We start from the raw sequence: 14,837 nt of genomic DNA, 5'->3' as shown, positions 1-14,837 counted from the left end.
GAACATCTCATACAATGATGTGAGTAAATGAAATGTTGAGGAGTTGGCAGAAAAGCTCCATATGTGCCCAACAGGGTCACTGTATTGTCTCTAGCATGTCAAAAATTCCCAATGAAAGTTCATTTTATGACAGAATACATGGATGAATACCCAAGGATATATGTGGAGCACTGTTTTCATATGCATAACAATTTGCTTCCCACTTAAATTGTGTGGACAACGCTTCCACTTGTAGAACTTCCCAGGTGTACGAGTAATGGTGCATAACAATTAAATCAAATGCTCATGGAGAATGTTGGATTTATAAGTATATTTTCTTCATCTGACAAACTGACTTATGTTTATGATTGCAAGGGATATCATTCCAGCCCCATTGATCATTCCGATGATTTAATATAACACATTTTTCATCCTCACTGCTGGGCTCACCTTTGTGCCAGAATCTGAAAAGAAAGAAAGAGAATCAGGGTGTTTCCTACAATAACACTTGAAAAAAAGGGAGCAAGAAGAAGCAAGCCTGAGGATGAGATTGGAATTTTTGGAGACCAGATTAAAGAACGTACAAATCAAGTGTTCTCCATCACCCATATCTCATACTTATCTGGATAACAGGGACCACAACCATCAATGTTCTTTTAGATTATTACTTAACTGTTCTTCCAACACCCATCCAGGAGGCTATTCCTTCATTCCTAGGTCTTCGTACCAGGGGAAGTCAACCCACTGCTCTTATCTAGATGTTGAAAAGGTCTTTTTATTCTCATGCTTTAATAAAGCTTTTCCATTAAACAAAAGAACTATTTTAGAGACTGAAGAACTAGTTGAAACCTCCAGTTAATATGGTTATTTCTGTCATAAAGAACAAATAATTTAAATTCAGGAGTCATAGTTGTCTTCTCTGAAAATTGATAACAATAACCTCACTATTGTTGCAAGATATTTAATCACATTGTGAGCCCCAAGATTATGAACTGGAAAAAAACTTTTTCTAGCTGCAGTTTGTCTCAGTCTTTAATTCAAGAGGTTTCTGTTTATTATAAACAAGTCGTGGTATGGCTCAGTCCTAGCACACATCTTCAATCCAAGAACTTTCTGTAATCAGGATTAAATAAAGTCAACCATAGAGAGGTAGAGAAATAACCAGTTCACAGTGAGTGAACATAAAAAAGCACCATTGAGAGTGAGAGGCAGTCTAGAGGATGGATAGAGGGATACACAGAAAGTAAAGGAGGAACATTGAGTTTCTAGGGATTTTAAGACAGCATGGAGAAGGGACTTTTTCCTTCTGGGACATGGGCTGAGTTAGAAGGTAAGATGAGGGCTTCTCTTCCTCTCTGAGATAGCAGTATTTTATCTCAGCATCAGTTTCTGAGTATTCATTGGTAAAATCAAATGTTTGAGGTTTGTTTTAAAACACAACACACTACATATTTCTTAAATCAGATATAATAACACAATATGGCAACATACTAAAGTCGTAAGATTTTTTAAGTCATTTCATAAATATTAAATACAACATCAGATTGAAGGCTTTCAATTTATAAGAAATAATCAGTTATGATCTTGACACCAATTTTTCTTCTAAAGATATAAATGGGGGCTAGACAGGTAGATGGGATGTTAAAAATGCTTGCTGTTTTTCAAAAAAAATTGAGGGTTCTGTTCCCAGAACTCATGTTATCCAGATTTACACCTGTACCACCCAGCTCCAGGGTATCCAACACCTATGTCTGTGGGCTCCACAGACAACCAAATACACATAATAGTCCCTTACAGAAACATACATAGAGACACATGAATTAATATGAATTAAAGTCTATTTTTAATCATATAGTCTGAAAAACTGAAAGGAAAATGAAACACACCTAGGTGTAAGGACCTTGAATGGGTGCCCTGGTTTCTTATCTTCTACATTCTCCAAACTGAATTTCCTCATCTCTACTGGGAATATCAATAATGTGTGTCTCATAGGACTCCTGTGATGAATAAATGGGCGAGTAAAAATGATTTCATTTCCAGCAGTAACACCAGGAGAAAGCTAGTTTACTTTCATAATCAACAACTAGGATATCCCAAATTTGTCTCATGCTACAGAGCCCAGGATTCCTCTATTTAGGTCTAGACTTACGTGGCACTCTCATCGTATGGTGTCTGATCAACCCATTGCCATTGTCGATGACCTGAATCCCTCAACCCTATAAAATAAGCAGCATGAGTGCTCAGGATGTTGGTGATGAAATCCTAAGGGGAAACAAAGATACAGCTTTCAGCCTGGACTAAGTGATTCATTTCCTGTTACAGAATTTCTTATAATACCTTTTAAAACTTATTTCAATGACACAAAATTATAGATTTCAGTATGATGTACATATGCAAATATATAATAATGAAATCCTACTTCATCTCTCTAGGCCTTTAAATAGTTTTCAAATTTGAGATTAATATCAATAACTGTACACAGTAGAGGTACACTGTGATATTTTGAACAATTTTTTCTGGTCACACAGAGATGAGAATACAAAGGATCAAGAAATAAAAGAGCACCCCCACACACACACCTCCAGAAGCACACGTCATCTTCTCCACCCTGGAGTGTATGCCTTCTTTCCTTCTTCAAGAGTATACTCCTTGCCACCAGGCGTGGACTTCCCCCACCCCGACCCCCAACCCTGCATCTAAGGCCCAGAAGTACACATCTCCTCCAGATTATCAGGACACTGTCATTCATGACTCATGTTTTGACAACTTTGGAAAACAATCTCTTTCCATGATCATAATGAATTCTCATCTCAGACTCACTCCCCTCTTTTCTTCACTAATACCATTCTTGATAATTATGTATGAGAGAATTTGATACATCTAATCATTCTCCATTCATAACTTCAGATAACTCATTTCTGATGGCTGGTCATGATCCTTCCAGTTTGGTCCTGTTTCAGTGATCCCTTCTATGTAAGGCACTTGATACTACAGGAAGCATTAGAGTGCAGAAATCACAAACTGGTCTTTCAAGCAGAAACCTTTCATACTTCCCTTCATCCTCACATGCTGCATTTCTGATGCCATGGTCCCTTGGGGTTTAGTTCCACTGAAACACGACCAAGGTGTGGAAGGCAAAGGCTGAAGCCACCATTCCTGCATATCTGCTGGAAAGCCTTCTGCCACAGCACTAACACCCAAATCAAAAACCTCCCTCTTGTGTCCTTGTTAGACTTCAGTGAAAGTGGAGGGCCAAGGTCCCCGAAAGTTTGGATTCCCTACTGTGTGGGAATTCGAGAGCAGGGAGATGGGACTGGGAGGATGTTTGGAGCACACCATCACAAAAATTAGGAGGAGTGGGTATGGGATAAAGGATCTTGGGGGAGAATGAGAAAGGAGATAACATTGAAAGGTAAATACGTATAATACCCAATAAAAAACCCACACAGATAAAGGATTTTTTTAAAAAAAGGGAGTTTACTTATCTTAAATTAATTTCAAAAGTTTCTAGGAGTTGCAAATTGGCTAAGATCCTATTTTAAGCTCTCCACAAAAGAACTTAAATCTCTGATCAATATTCTCAAGAGAGAGGTAAACCCTAACTTCCTCAACAGTTAATTGACAGAAGAGAGGTAATCTCACAAAAAGTAGAAAAAGCTATTTCCAATCGGTATATCATATAGTCTGATTAATTGTCAGTGGTGCTATAAAAGTCCTTTGACAAAAGATTATAAATATAGATTTATATATCCTTAAATAAGGTCTTCATGACTCTCTGAGTGTAGAAGGAGCAACTGTTGGCGCTTCAGCCCTGATTTTACAAGAACTCTGAAAAATTGGCTTTAAAAATAAAAGAGGGGGAACGGTACCCCCTCAGAAGGAGCCCCCCAGAAATACTCTCCATCATGCCTTGTTCACTTTTCTCTCTCTTAAGCTGAAAGCTCATGGCAAATCTCTTGCTGACCATGTTGGTGACCTCGGGCACCACCAAGACCAACAAAACTTTGCCACAGATATGGGGAAGGACCCTCATACCCGTAAAGGGAATGCCCCAGACCCAGTTCCCTTATGGAGCCGAGGACTGATATGCCTGTCCAATACCACAGAAGGCACAGCTAACCGGCTACCATAAATATTAATGAAAAAAATAGATACACTCACAAAGCCAGGCCCAACCATAAATACGATGAATAATAATTTACATCCAGGGAAGAGAAATCTCCCTGAGAATCCCCTTCTTTTTTCTTTCCAGGCAAAAATGAATCACCCGTGATGCCTGCCATTAGAAGTTCTAATCCAGATGGGCCAGAAGTCAGGATCCTCGCCCTTACCCTCACCCCCTACCTTTTCCCAGCTACACAAGGTTCCCTGAAGCTTGGCAACTGCAAGATCCTGCTTGGAAACTGCAGATAGACTCAAAGCAGTGTACCATATCATCTGAAGAATAGCAAGGAGACCATAACTCAAGCAGTGTACCATATCTTCTGAAGAATAGCAGGTTGCAGTCCTCCTCGCCCCCACGAATAACTAGGGCCTGCCAGTCGGGTCAAGTGGCACCCAGACGTGGGGCTCGAGGAACGGACCCCTCTGGACAGACCCTCATTGAGAGGATGTGCGCAGGACATCAAGATTAAGCGAGACAGAGATCAAAACCCGCGACCTGTCATCCACGGAACCAGGTTGATGCTGCCATCAAGAAGACGGTTGAAGTTCATTACCATCAGCCGAAAATTGAAGAGGATCCAGAAGTGACTCTGCAGGAGACTGACACAGCTGCCAGCTCCCCTGCCTCCCCCCTACGGTCGACCGCTAGACTTCCACGCCCTCCAGAAGGGTTCCTGGTATGCCTGGCTTTGCCCCCGTTTCTCTCAATAGAGAGCTTGGCCTCTTGATCACCACAACAAAAATTGGCTTTTTTCTAAACCAAGGCCGCCCTTGATATGGCCGCTAACGTTGGGGAGCCTTCCTTTATGACAATATTACACCCCAAACTGACAAATGGTTGGTAAATTGAACATTTACAAGGGACTAGGATGGCTGTGAGTTAGCCCAATGACGGGATTATTGTAGGTCCACTTCCCAGGGGCCCACCCAATGCAGCCGAAAAGGAGTGCGTGGTGCTGGGAGTGGGTGCAGCCTACATGGCCTAAGACAGGGCCCTCACCCTCCTTTCACCCACATCGGAGTCCCTTGATGTTGCCCATCGTCGACAGCCTAAAACCTTCGACCATCGATGTGACTGACTCGTCTCACATCAGTGTTTTGGGGTTGTGAACTTGTCTAAGACCCCCCCATAATTAGACATCCAAATTCAAAATTCACATAGTTGGGATTGATCATAAGATGCCTTCTCTAACTAAACAGAGAAGGGGGAGATGCCAGAAGCCAGGACCCTCGCCCTTACCCTCACCCCCCACCTTTCCCCACCTGCACAATGTCCTCTGAAGCTTGGCAACTGCAAGATCCTGCTTGGCAACTGCAGATAGACTCAAAGCAGTGTACCATATCATCTTAAGAATAGCAGGGAGACCATAACTCAAGCAGTGTACCATATCTTCTGAAGAACAGCAGGTAGATCATAATTCAAGGCAGTGTACCGTATAGACCATGACATGTTTCAAGGCACAGGCCAAGAAGATTTTGTACTTTTCCACCATCTGGCCCCTCTTACCCCCTCCCCTTGTGAAACATGCTATAAAAAAGCATTTCATGTTCAAAAATAAATAAATTATTTATTAAAAAAAAAAATTCCAAAAAAAAAAAAAAAAAAACCTCCCTCTTAGTAGAAACAGGTAGACAGCATGCTGGGATCAGGCCCCAGTCTCTCCCAGAACGCACCTGTTCTTTCTGGCTATGGATCACCAGCAGATGAGCACCCATTTGAGAGCACTTTTCCTCACTCTTCATCCAAGATGCTGCTGAGTCAGTTGAAGTAACTGTGGGAACCAAGTAGCAGTGGGAACCAAGTAGCTTCCAATCCTTTGGACAACAGCTCCAGACTTTGTCTTTGGGGGAAGAAGGAAATGTAAATGCAATGGAATAAAGTAATCCTAAAAGCTGCTTGTGTGCAGAGACCACATGAATGCTAGGACTCCCAACTGCAATCAGATGCAGCAGGAGTTCCTTACCCTTAGGTGCCAAGATACCCAAGTCTACCTCCATTATCTCTAATGTCAGGGCCCTTTGTCCAACTGGAGTGCTGTCAGGAAAAGCAAGAAAAACAAAGTGGAAAGGACACCCAGACTCTGAGGATTTAAAGCAAATCATCTGAGTCTCACAAAAATATAACAAAGATTCTAGAAATAAATATGAATAGAATGCATAAGTAAGGTAAAAATGCAAATAAAAATTTACTGCATTTAAGCACAATTCTTTGTATCTGTGATTATATGTTTTCCATTTTGTAATAGAGAAATATTTAAGAGAAGAATATCTTTTAAATGTATTGGTTCTGGTAGAATGGAGGTGACAGAGAAATCAGATAACTAGAGAAACAAAAACCATAGAAATTGAATTAAATAACAGAGAAAAACAGATTTAATGAATGAAAGAATGCAAGAAAGAAAGAAAGATAATCTCCTATTATGATTTTTAAACTGACTACAATAAATAAAAAATTTATAAAATACAAAAAAAATAAAACAAAGAATTGAGAAACACATTGTACCAGAAATACAGAGATATATTCACAAACAGATATATATATATCCCTATGTGTTTAAATAGAAATCAAAAATATCAAAGAGATGAGAAAACATCAGACAATGGAAAGAGATGGAAGAATGAATGGCCAAAGCATGCAGCCTTAAGTGAGCTACTAAGAAATTACATTTTCATGATACAAAACCACTCAGATCAAGGCTGGTTAAGGCATCCCAGTAGGAGGAAAGGGTTCCCATGAGTAGAGGAGGCCTGTTTTTTTCTGAAAGGAAATAGGGGAGCAGTAGATCTGGGAAATAAGCAAAGTATTGGGACAGGGGTAATAGAAGATGGGGAGGCTTCAGTTGGGACGTGTTGTGTCAGAGAAGAATAAATGTTTTCTAAAGATTGAGATGATAAAAAAAGATGATATGCTTTCAAATAGCATACCTGAAGTAGACTATCAGGTAAAGTCAACAGTCTATAAAACTTTTATAATTTAGACCCTATGTACAGTGTGATTAGACTAGCATTTAATAACTGTCATCCACCTCCTCAAAAATAATTCCTCAAATTTTAATAGAACAATATCCTATAAGATACCAGATTAGTCATCATGCTGATCAGAATGACTGAAAACAAGTATCTTCTGATGACATACTACAACCAAGAGAAGACTAAAGAGTTGTAACAGTAGAGCACAACATAGTGTCCCAGATGAAAGTCTAGAAATTGTAAACTTCAATCAGGGTTACCATCAGTGTTAACTCACTGGTGTTACCAATCCCAATTGCTCATATAAAATGCTCATATAGGGGACAGTGTTTATACATGTAGGGTTAACACAAAGTCTTTATATTATCACAAAAAATCTTCTGTAAATTTAAAACTGTTGTCAAGGAATCTCTTCAAGCATTAAGTAATTTATATTCATGACATGAGGCTTTATTTTCTTCATTATATATATAATATATATGTAGTGTTGAGAGGACCTAACCCCCTCCATTTTATAACAGGCAGCCACTTTAGGCCTTAAGTTTCAGTTTTGCAAAAAAGTAGAAAAGGCTTCTTAGAAAAAAAAATCAGAGAAAATGGTCCATTAATCAGTAACCTAGCTGAGAGAGATAGTCAAACCAAGGACTGAGACAGTTCCTGGAATTTCTCTAAGGCATGATCAAAAATGGTAAAACTAATAGAGCAACCAACCAAAAATGCACTACTGTACTTGCTGCTTACCGAAACAATCATATTAAAATTAACCTAATCTTTGAAGTTTCCCTAACTGCACTTAAAGAGGAGCCTGCAAGCTTATCTTCTCATTGCCATGGTTGAATGAATGGCAGACCACTGCATGCTGGTAGTTTCTGCAAAACAAATATTCCTTCTTTTGCATATTATTTGAATCTGGAGTCTTCCTTCAATGATTATTGAACCCTTATAGTCTATGTAATATATATTATATATATTAAGTATATATAAACTGAGATGAGATATAGCAAGTGTGCAGAGACGGTTCAGAATGACAGAAGCTAGGGAAATATGAGTAACAGAATCCTTTTCACACACAAGACTTGTGAAGACAAATGAAGGCATACATGTCAGATTTTCTAGTCTGATGTAAATGTACAGGTGGACTCCACCTCTTAATATGTGCCACCTCAGAATCTATTAGAAACATCAAACAACTCAGGAAAACAACTCCTACTCACATGTAGACCCTTCTAGCCAGAACAGGTAGGCAGCTTGCCTGTGGACACTCTTACTCCCTCAGGTCCAAAAGACACAATCCTCCACCACCACCACTTTGCCTTGTCCCTGACCCCAACTCCAGACTCTATCCCCTGCACAAGTGCAGGCTATAGCAGCCAGAAGAACAGTTGAAAAACTCAGGCTAAGACTCATTGCTAGACCAGAAGCCAGAACAAATGCCAGAACTCCAAATAGACTGCCAACTCTTGAACCTCATGCAGGCACTTTGTGCACCCCAGATACTACCCGCAATATCCTCTTTCCTACTCAACACTCTGTCCCAGCTGCAACTCTAACAGAGAACCCCTGTTCAACAAGGGACTATGGGTGCCTTGAGAAGTCCAACTCCCAACAGAAGCAGAGAACCTCTCCTCAACCAACAGGCCACACAGACCAGAAGACTAGAGATGAAACAGAAACCAGGAAATAAAACATCCACCCAACAAAGACAGACTCAGACTTGTCCCAGCTATCACATACTAGAGCAAGCCCTGAATATCCTAACACAGCTAAAGCATAAAAAAAAAGACCTCAGAATCAACTTTATGAAGATGATGGATGTAAGAAAATGAATAAAAATCCCTTAAAGAAATCAAGAAAAAGCCCAACAAAACACCTACACACCACACACTTACACATATATATACAAACCACACACACACTACATACACACAATTATACTTACCACACACACATATACACAAACACACACAAACACACACACTCACATACACACACAGTATAATAAATCTTAAACTCAATCTTGATCACAACTTCTTCCTCTTCCTCCTCTTCTCTCTCTCTACTTTTCCTCTCTTTCTCTCTCCCTCCACCTCTCCCTCTCTTTATTCATCCCTCTCCCTCACCATTTTTCTCCCCCTCTCCCTCCCTTCTCCCATCCCTTTTCCTCCCCATCACACTCCTCTCTCCCTCCCCCATTCATCCAACTCTAGGGAAATAGTGTAACTCACCTGACACCATAGTCCCTTCACTGAAGCAGGTAAAACTGGAATGGTATGTGTGAAGTTCAGACAATCTTGTATTGGGCTTGTCCATTGTAAACTGATAAGTCACTGTTAAGAATGAAGAAAATGAGCATCCAAATAGCCATTCCTGAAGCCTCGTGTCCTCTACCTGGGCCAGGCCTGTCTCTCCTCTATACCTGCCCAACTTTATGTCCCAAGTGGATGCATATAATCTGAGCAAAGAGCCAAAGAAAGCCTAGAAAAGCCCAGGACACAGAGCATGTTTCTTAACAACTACAGTCTCTCAGTCAGGTCCAGTGCTCACTCATCTGAAAAAAAAGGCTTAGGACTTTTAAGAGTCCCTGCAGTAGAGCACTTGAGAGGGGCATATGAGCAGGCCAGGTGGTGAAAACCACAGGAAAGGGTGAACTCAGAGCCCCTGTGGCCACACAGGAATACTTCTGGGAGCCAAGGTGAGAAAACACAGAAATCTCTCTGGCAGGTTTGTTGTACTCACTGGGTAAAACTGCCCCTTCCCATCAGGTGCCGCAGCCAGTGGCCTGGCCCTCTAAGGCTTGGCTCACAGGGTCAGCTGCAGTCCTGCACAGACTGATGCTCCTAGGGATCTTTGGCCATGACAGCAGCTCAAGGCTGAAAAGCTGACAAGGAGACAGTAAGGTAAATGCTTACAGAAAATCCTCAGAAGAAAGACTTTTTAAAATATAAAATGCAAAGTAAGATATTAAGATAGAAAGCAGCAAAAGAAAAATAAGAAAATAACCCTAGAAAGTAAAGTCACTGAAGGAGAGGAAGAGAAAAAGAAATATTGTGAAAGATGCACAGTTGCTAAAGAAACAAAAGAAAAATTGAACATAGACAGTAAGAAGAAATATTAAGTTTGAAAGTAATAAAATGAATTCTCCAAAGGAAGGAAAGAAAAAGAGAAATAGATAAAAATGTTTTTTTATAGTTCCTTCCAGTTCATATCTGTGCCTGGGAGCAGATCCTGTGCTCAAGCCTTCACACCGCCCTGTCCACACCCACAGACAACTTGACCCCTCAGGCTCACAGGTGAGTCCTCCCCATCTCAATACTTGCCCTAACTGGGCCCAGAGGACACAGGATCTTCTGCCTCTCTGAAGACACACCTTCCTTCGGGTTTACATCTGCTCCCGCAAGCAGATACTGTGCTTCTTCCCCAGACAACCTATCTAACCCCAGAGAGAGTGTGACCCTACAGGAGTTCTGACACAGCCAGATACACAGGTCAGGCACTCCAAACCCTTCCAGACCCAGGGACAACCTGGCACAAGGAGGTCCAACATAACCAGGCTCACAGGAGAGACAGGCTCAAGTCAGAGACAGCAAGGCTAATTAACACCAGAGATAACCAGATGACAAGAGTCAAGTGCAAGGACATAAGCATCAGAAAGCAATAACACTTGGCAAGATCAGACCCAGTTCTCCAACCACAGCAAGCCCTAGATACCTGAACACACCTGAAAAGCAAGATTCTACTCTAAAATCCAATCTCATCAAGATGATAAAGGAACTTGAGGACAACATAAAAAACACCTTTAAAGAAATACAGGAGACCCCTACACCTGGCCCTTCTCCCTGGAGCAGACTCATAGGTGGTCTGCTACTGGAAAGACACGATATTCAAATCCATCCCAGAGGATCTGCTGCACTCAGAGCAGTTGATAAGAACCCTTCCTCAGGACACAAATTCCCAGAAATGCAGCTGGGAGACCACTAGGTACACATCACCCATGAAAACTCTGCCCTCCAGAATACCACTCCCCTTCCACCCTCTCTGCCTGGCCCTTCTTGCTGGGGCAGACTCATAACTGGTCTGCTTCCGGGAAGACACCATATTCAAACCCAGCCCAGAGAATCTGGTTCACTCAGAGCAGTTGAGGATCTACTGCACTCAGAGCAGCTGACTCTTAGCTTGTCTGCTCCCTTGAAGACACCATACCCTGACACACTGGCATGGATTCTATCCACTCTGAGCCTGTGCACTGAGCAGACCTAGGGCACTACCTCTGCAATCAATCTCACAATACTCAGAGGAAGCTAGACTCCCAGGAGATCTAACAACACCAGGATCACAGAGGAAGCTGGCCTCCCAGGAACTCTAACACACACAGGATCATAGGATTACAGAGACAACTGGATTACAGAGGAAGCCTGACTCCCAGAAGCTCTGACACACAGGATCACTGGATCAGAGAGACAACTGGACTCTGAGGAGCTCTGATACAGCCAAGATAACAGGAGAGACAGGCTCCAGTAAGACACATTGAGTGAAGGCAGCACTAGAGATAAACAGACAGCAAATGCAAGCACAAGAATGTAAGCAACAGAAACTGAGGTTACTTGGCATCATCAGAATCCAATTCTCCAACCATAGCAAGTCCTGGACACCCCATCACACCAGAAAGACAATATTCAGACTTAAAATCACATCTCATGGTGATGATTGAGGACTTTAAGAATGACATAAATAATTCTCTTAAAGAAATACAGGAAAACATAGGTAAACAGGTAGAAGCTCTTAAAGAGGAAACACAAAAATCCCTTTAAAAATTAAAGGAAAACAGAAAAAACAGGTAAGGCATTGAACAAAACTATCCAGGACCTAAAAATGGAAGTAGAAACAATAAAGAAATCAAAAAAGAGATTACCCAGGAGATAGAAAACCTAAAAAAAAAAAAATCAGGAGTCATGGATGCAAGAATTATCAACAGAATACAAGAAATAAAAGAGAGAATCTCAGGTGCAAAAGATACCATAGAAAACATTGACACAAAGGTCAAAGAAAATACAAAATGCAAAAAGCTCTTAACCCAAAACATCCAGGAAATCCAGGACACAATGAGAAGAACAAATTGAATTCTAACAGGTATAGAAGAGAGTGAAGATTCCAAAATCAAAGGGCCAATAAATGTCTTCAAAAGAATTATAGAGAAAACTTTCCTAACTTAAATAAAGAGATGCCCATGAACATACAAGAAGCTTACAGAACTCCAAATAGACTAGACTAGAAAAGAAATTGCTCCTGTCACATAATAATCAAAACACCAAACTCACGGAACAAAGAAAGAATATTAAAAGCAGTAAGGGAAAAAGGTCAAGTAACTTATAAGGACAGACCTATCAGAATTACACCAGACTTCTCACCAGAGGCTAGGAAAGCCAGAAGATCCTGGACAGATGTCATACAGACCCTAAGAGAACACAAACACCAGCCCAGGCTACTATACCCAGGTAAAACTCTCAATGACCATAGATGGAGAAACCAAGATATTCCATGACAAAACAAAATTTACACAATTTCTTTCCACAAATCCAGCTCTACAACAGATAATAAATGGAAAATTCCAACACAAGGCAAGAAATTATCCTTCTTCCAACAAACCCAAACAAAGATAGCTACACAAACATAACTCCATCTCTAATAACAAAAATAAGAGGAAGCAACATTCACTTTTCCTTAATATCTTGTAGCATCAATGGACTCAATTCCCCAAGAAAAACACATAGACTAACAGAAAGATATGTAAACAGGACCCAGTATTTTGCTGCATACAGAAAACACAACTAAGTGACAAAAACAGAGTAGAAGGCTGGAAAAAAAATTTCTAAGCAAATGGTCCCAAGAAACAAGCTGAAGTAGCCAATATAATATAGAATAAAATCAACTTTCAACCAAAAGTTATCAAAAAAGATAAGGTAGGACACTTTATACTTGTCAAAGGAAAAATCTACCAGGATGAACTCACAATTCTGAATATCTCTGATACAAACACAAGGGCACCCACATTCATAAATGAAACTTTACTAAAGCTCAAAGTGCACATTGTACCTTACACAAAAATGTGGGAGACTTCAACACCCCACTCTCACCAATGAACAGATCATGGAAACAGACACTAAGCAGAGACAGAGAGAAACTAAGAGAAGTTATAGGGGCTGGGGCAGACACAGAGTTGGTCTGCTCCTGTGGAGATACTGAATCCTGAGTCATCTGAGAGGAGCCACTGCACTCAAAGCAGCCAGTAAGAACTCCATCTCACTCCCTAAGCCCCAGTAGGATACATCTGGGAGCCAGGGACATTCAGGACACAGCAGCTACCCAACCCCCCCTCCGGAATGCCACTTCCCTTCTGCCCCTGCCTGGTCCTTTGGGCTGGGGCAGACATAGAGTTGGTCTGCTCCTGTCCTGTGGAGATACTGAATCCTGAGTCATCCTAGAGGAGCCATTGGACTCAGAGCAGCCAACACAGAGTTGGTCTGCTCCTGTGGAGATACTGAATCCTGAGCCATCCTAGAGGTGCCACTGCACTCAGAACAGCCGAGGAGCCACTGCACTCAGAGCAGCAGATACCAAGGTGGTTTGCACTTGGGAGACATCGTATCCTGAGCCATCCTAGAGGAACCACTGCACCCAGAGCAGAAGGATTTCCAGATCCAAGAGGTGGCCTGAGTCCCTGGAGTTCTTCCACCCAGGAGATGAGGATCATAAGACCACAGAGACATCTGGACTCTGAGGAGCTCTGCAACAAGCAAGATAACTGGAAATATTGACTCCAGTCTTACACAGTGAGGGCAGGTAACACTAGAGTTAACCAGATGGCGAAAGGCAAGCGCAAGAATATAAGCAACAGAAACCAAAGTTTCTTGGCATCATCAGTACCCAGTTCTCCCAATATAGCAAGTCCTGGACACCCCATCACACCTGAAAAGCAGGATTCAGAATAAAATCACTTCTCATGACAATGATAGAGGACTATAAGAAGGAATTAAGTAACTCCCTTAAAGAAATACAGGAGAGTACAAGTAAACAGGTAGAAGCCCTTAAAGAGGAATCACAGAAATCCCTTAAAGAAATGCAAGAAAACACAAAGAAGGAATTAAACAAAAACATTCAGGATCTGAAAATGGAAATAGAAACAATAAAGAAAGCTCAAAGGGAGACAACCATGGAGATAGAAAACCTAAGAAAGAGATCAGGAGTCATAGATGCAAGCATCACCAACTGAATATAAGAGATAGAAGAGAGAATCTCAAATGCAGAAGATACAGTGGAAAATATTGACACAGTTGTCAAAGAAAATGCAAAATGCAAAAAACTCCTAACTCAAAACATCCAGGAAATCCAGGACACAATGAGAAGACCAAACCTAAGGATAATAGGTATAGATGAGGGTGAAGATTCCCAACTTAAAGGGCCAGTAAATATCTTCAACAAAATTATTGAGGAAAATGTCCCTAACGTAAAGAACAAGATATCCATAAACATACAAGAAGCCAACAGAACACCAAATAGAATAGACCAGAAAAGAAATACCTCCCGTCACATAATAATCAAAACATCAGATGCACAAAACAAAGAAAAAAATACTAAAAGCAGTAAGGGAAAAAGGTCAAGTAACATATAAAGGCAGACCTATAAGAATTACACCAGACTTCTCACCAGAGACTATAAAAGCCAGAAGA

At 41.0% G+C, this 14,837-nt stretch overlaps 1 protein-coding gene across 3 annotated transcripts in view; it reads right to left on the bottom strand.

Annotated features, from left to right (window-relative positions):
• Positions 1-301: 301 nt before the first annotated feature.
• The window catches only part of LOC114615370 (C-type lectin domain family 4 member A-like), a 65,356-nt gene continuing 50,820 nt past the window's right edge, over positions 302-14,837 (bottom strand). Inside the window, exons 3-6 of one of the 3 annotated variants that reach the window (XM_028761105.1) lie at positions 9,339-9,440; positions 5,818-5,984; positions 2,129-2,241; positions 302-443 (exon numbers count right to left, since the gene is read on the bottom strand). In XM_028761105.1, coding sequence (XP_028616938.1) covers positions 302-443; positions 2,129-2,241; positions 5,818-5,984; positions 9,339-9,440 — 524 coding nt within the window. Of the gene's footprint in view, positions 444-1,865; positions 1,977-2,128; positions 2,242-5,817; positions 5,985-9,338; positions 9,441-14,837 lie in introns of all 3 variants that reach the window. The other 2 variants (XM_028761106.1, XM_028761103.1) reach the window with 2 other exon arrangements.

The sequence above is a fragment of the Grammomys surdaster genome, unplaced genomic scaffold (genome assembly GCF_004785775.1).
Source record: "Grammomys surdaster isolate TR1022 unplaced genomic scaffold, NIH_TR_1.0 126660, whole genome shotgun sequence".
NCBI classification, from domain to species: Eukaryota; Metazoa; Chordata; class Mammalia; order Rodentia; family Muridae; genus Grammomys; species Grammomys surdaster.
The sequence above is the reverse complement of the archived record's forward strand: the minus strand, read 5'-3'. Positions and strand labels throughout refer to the sequence as shown.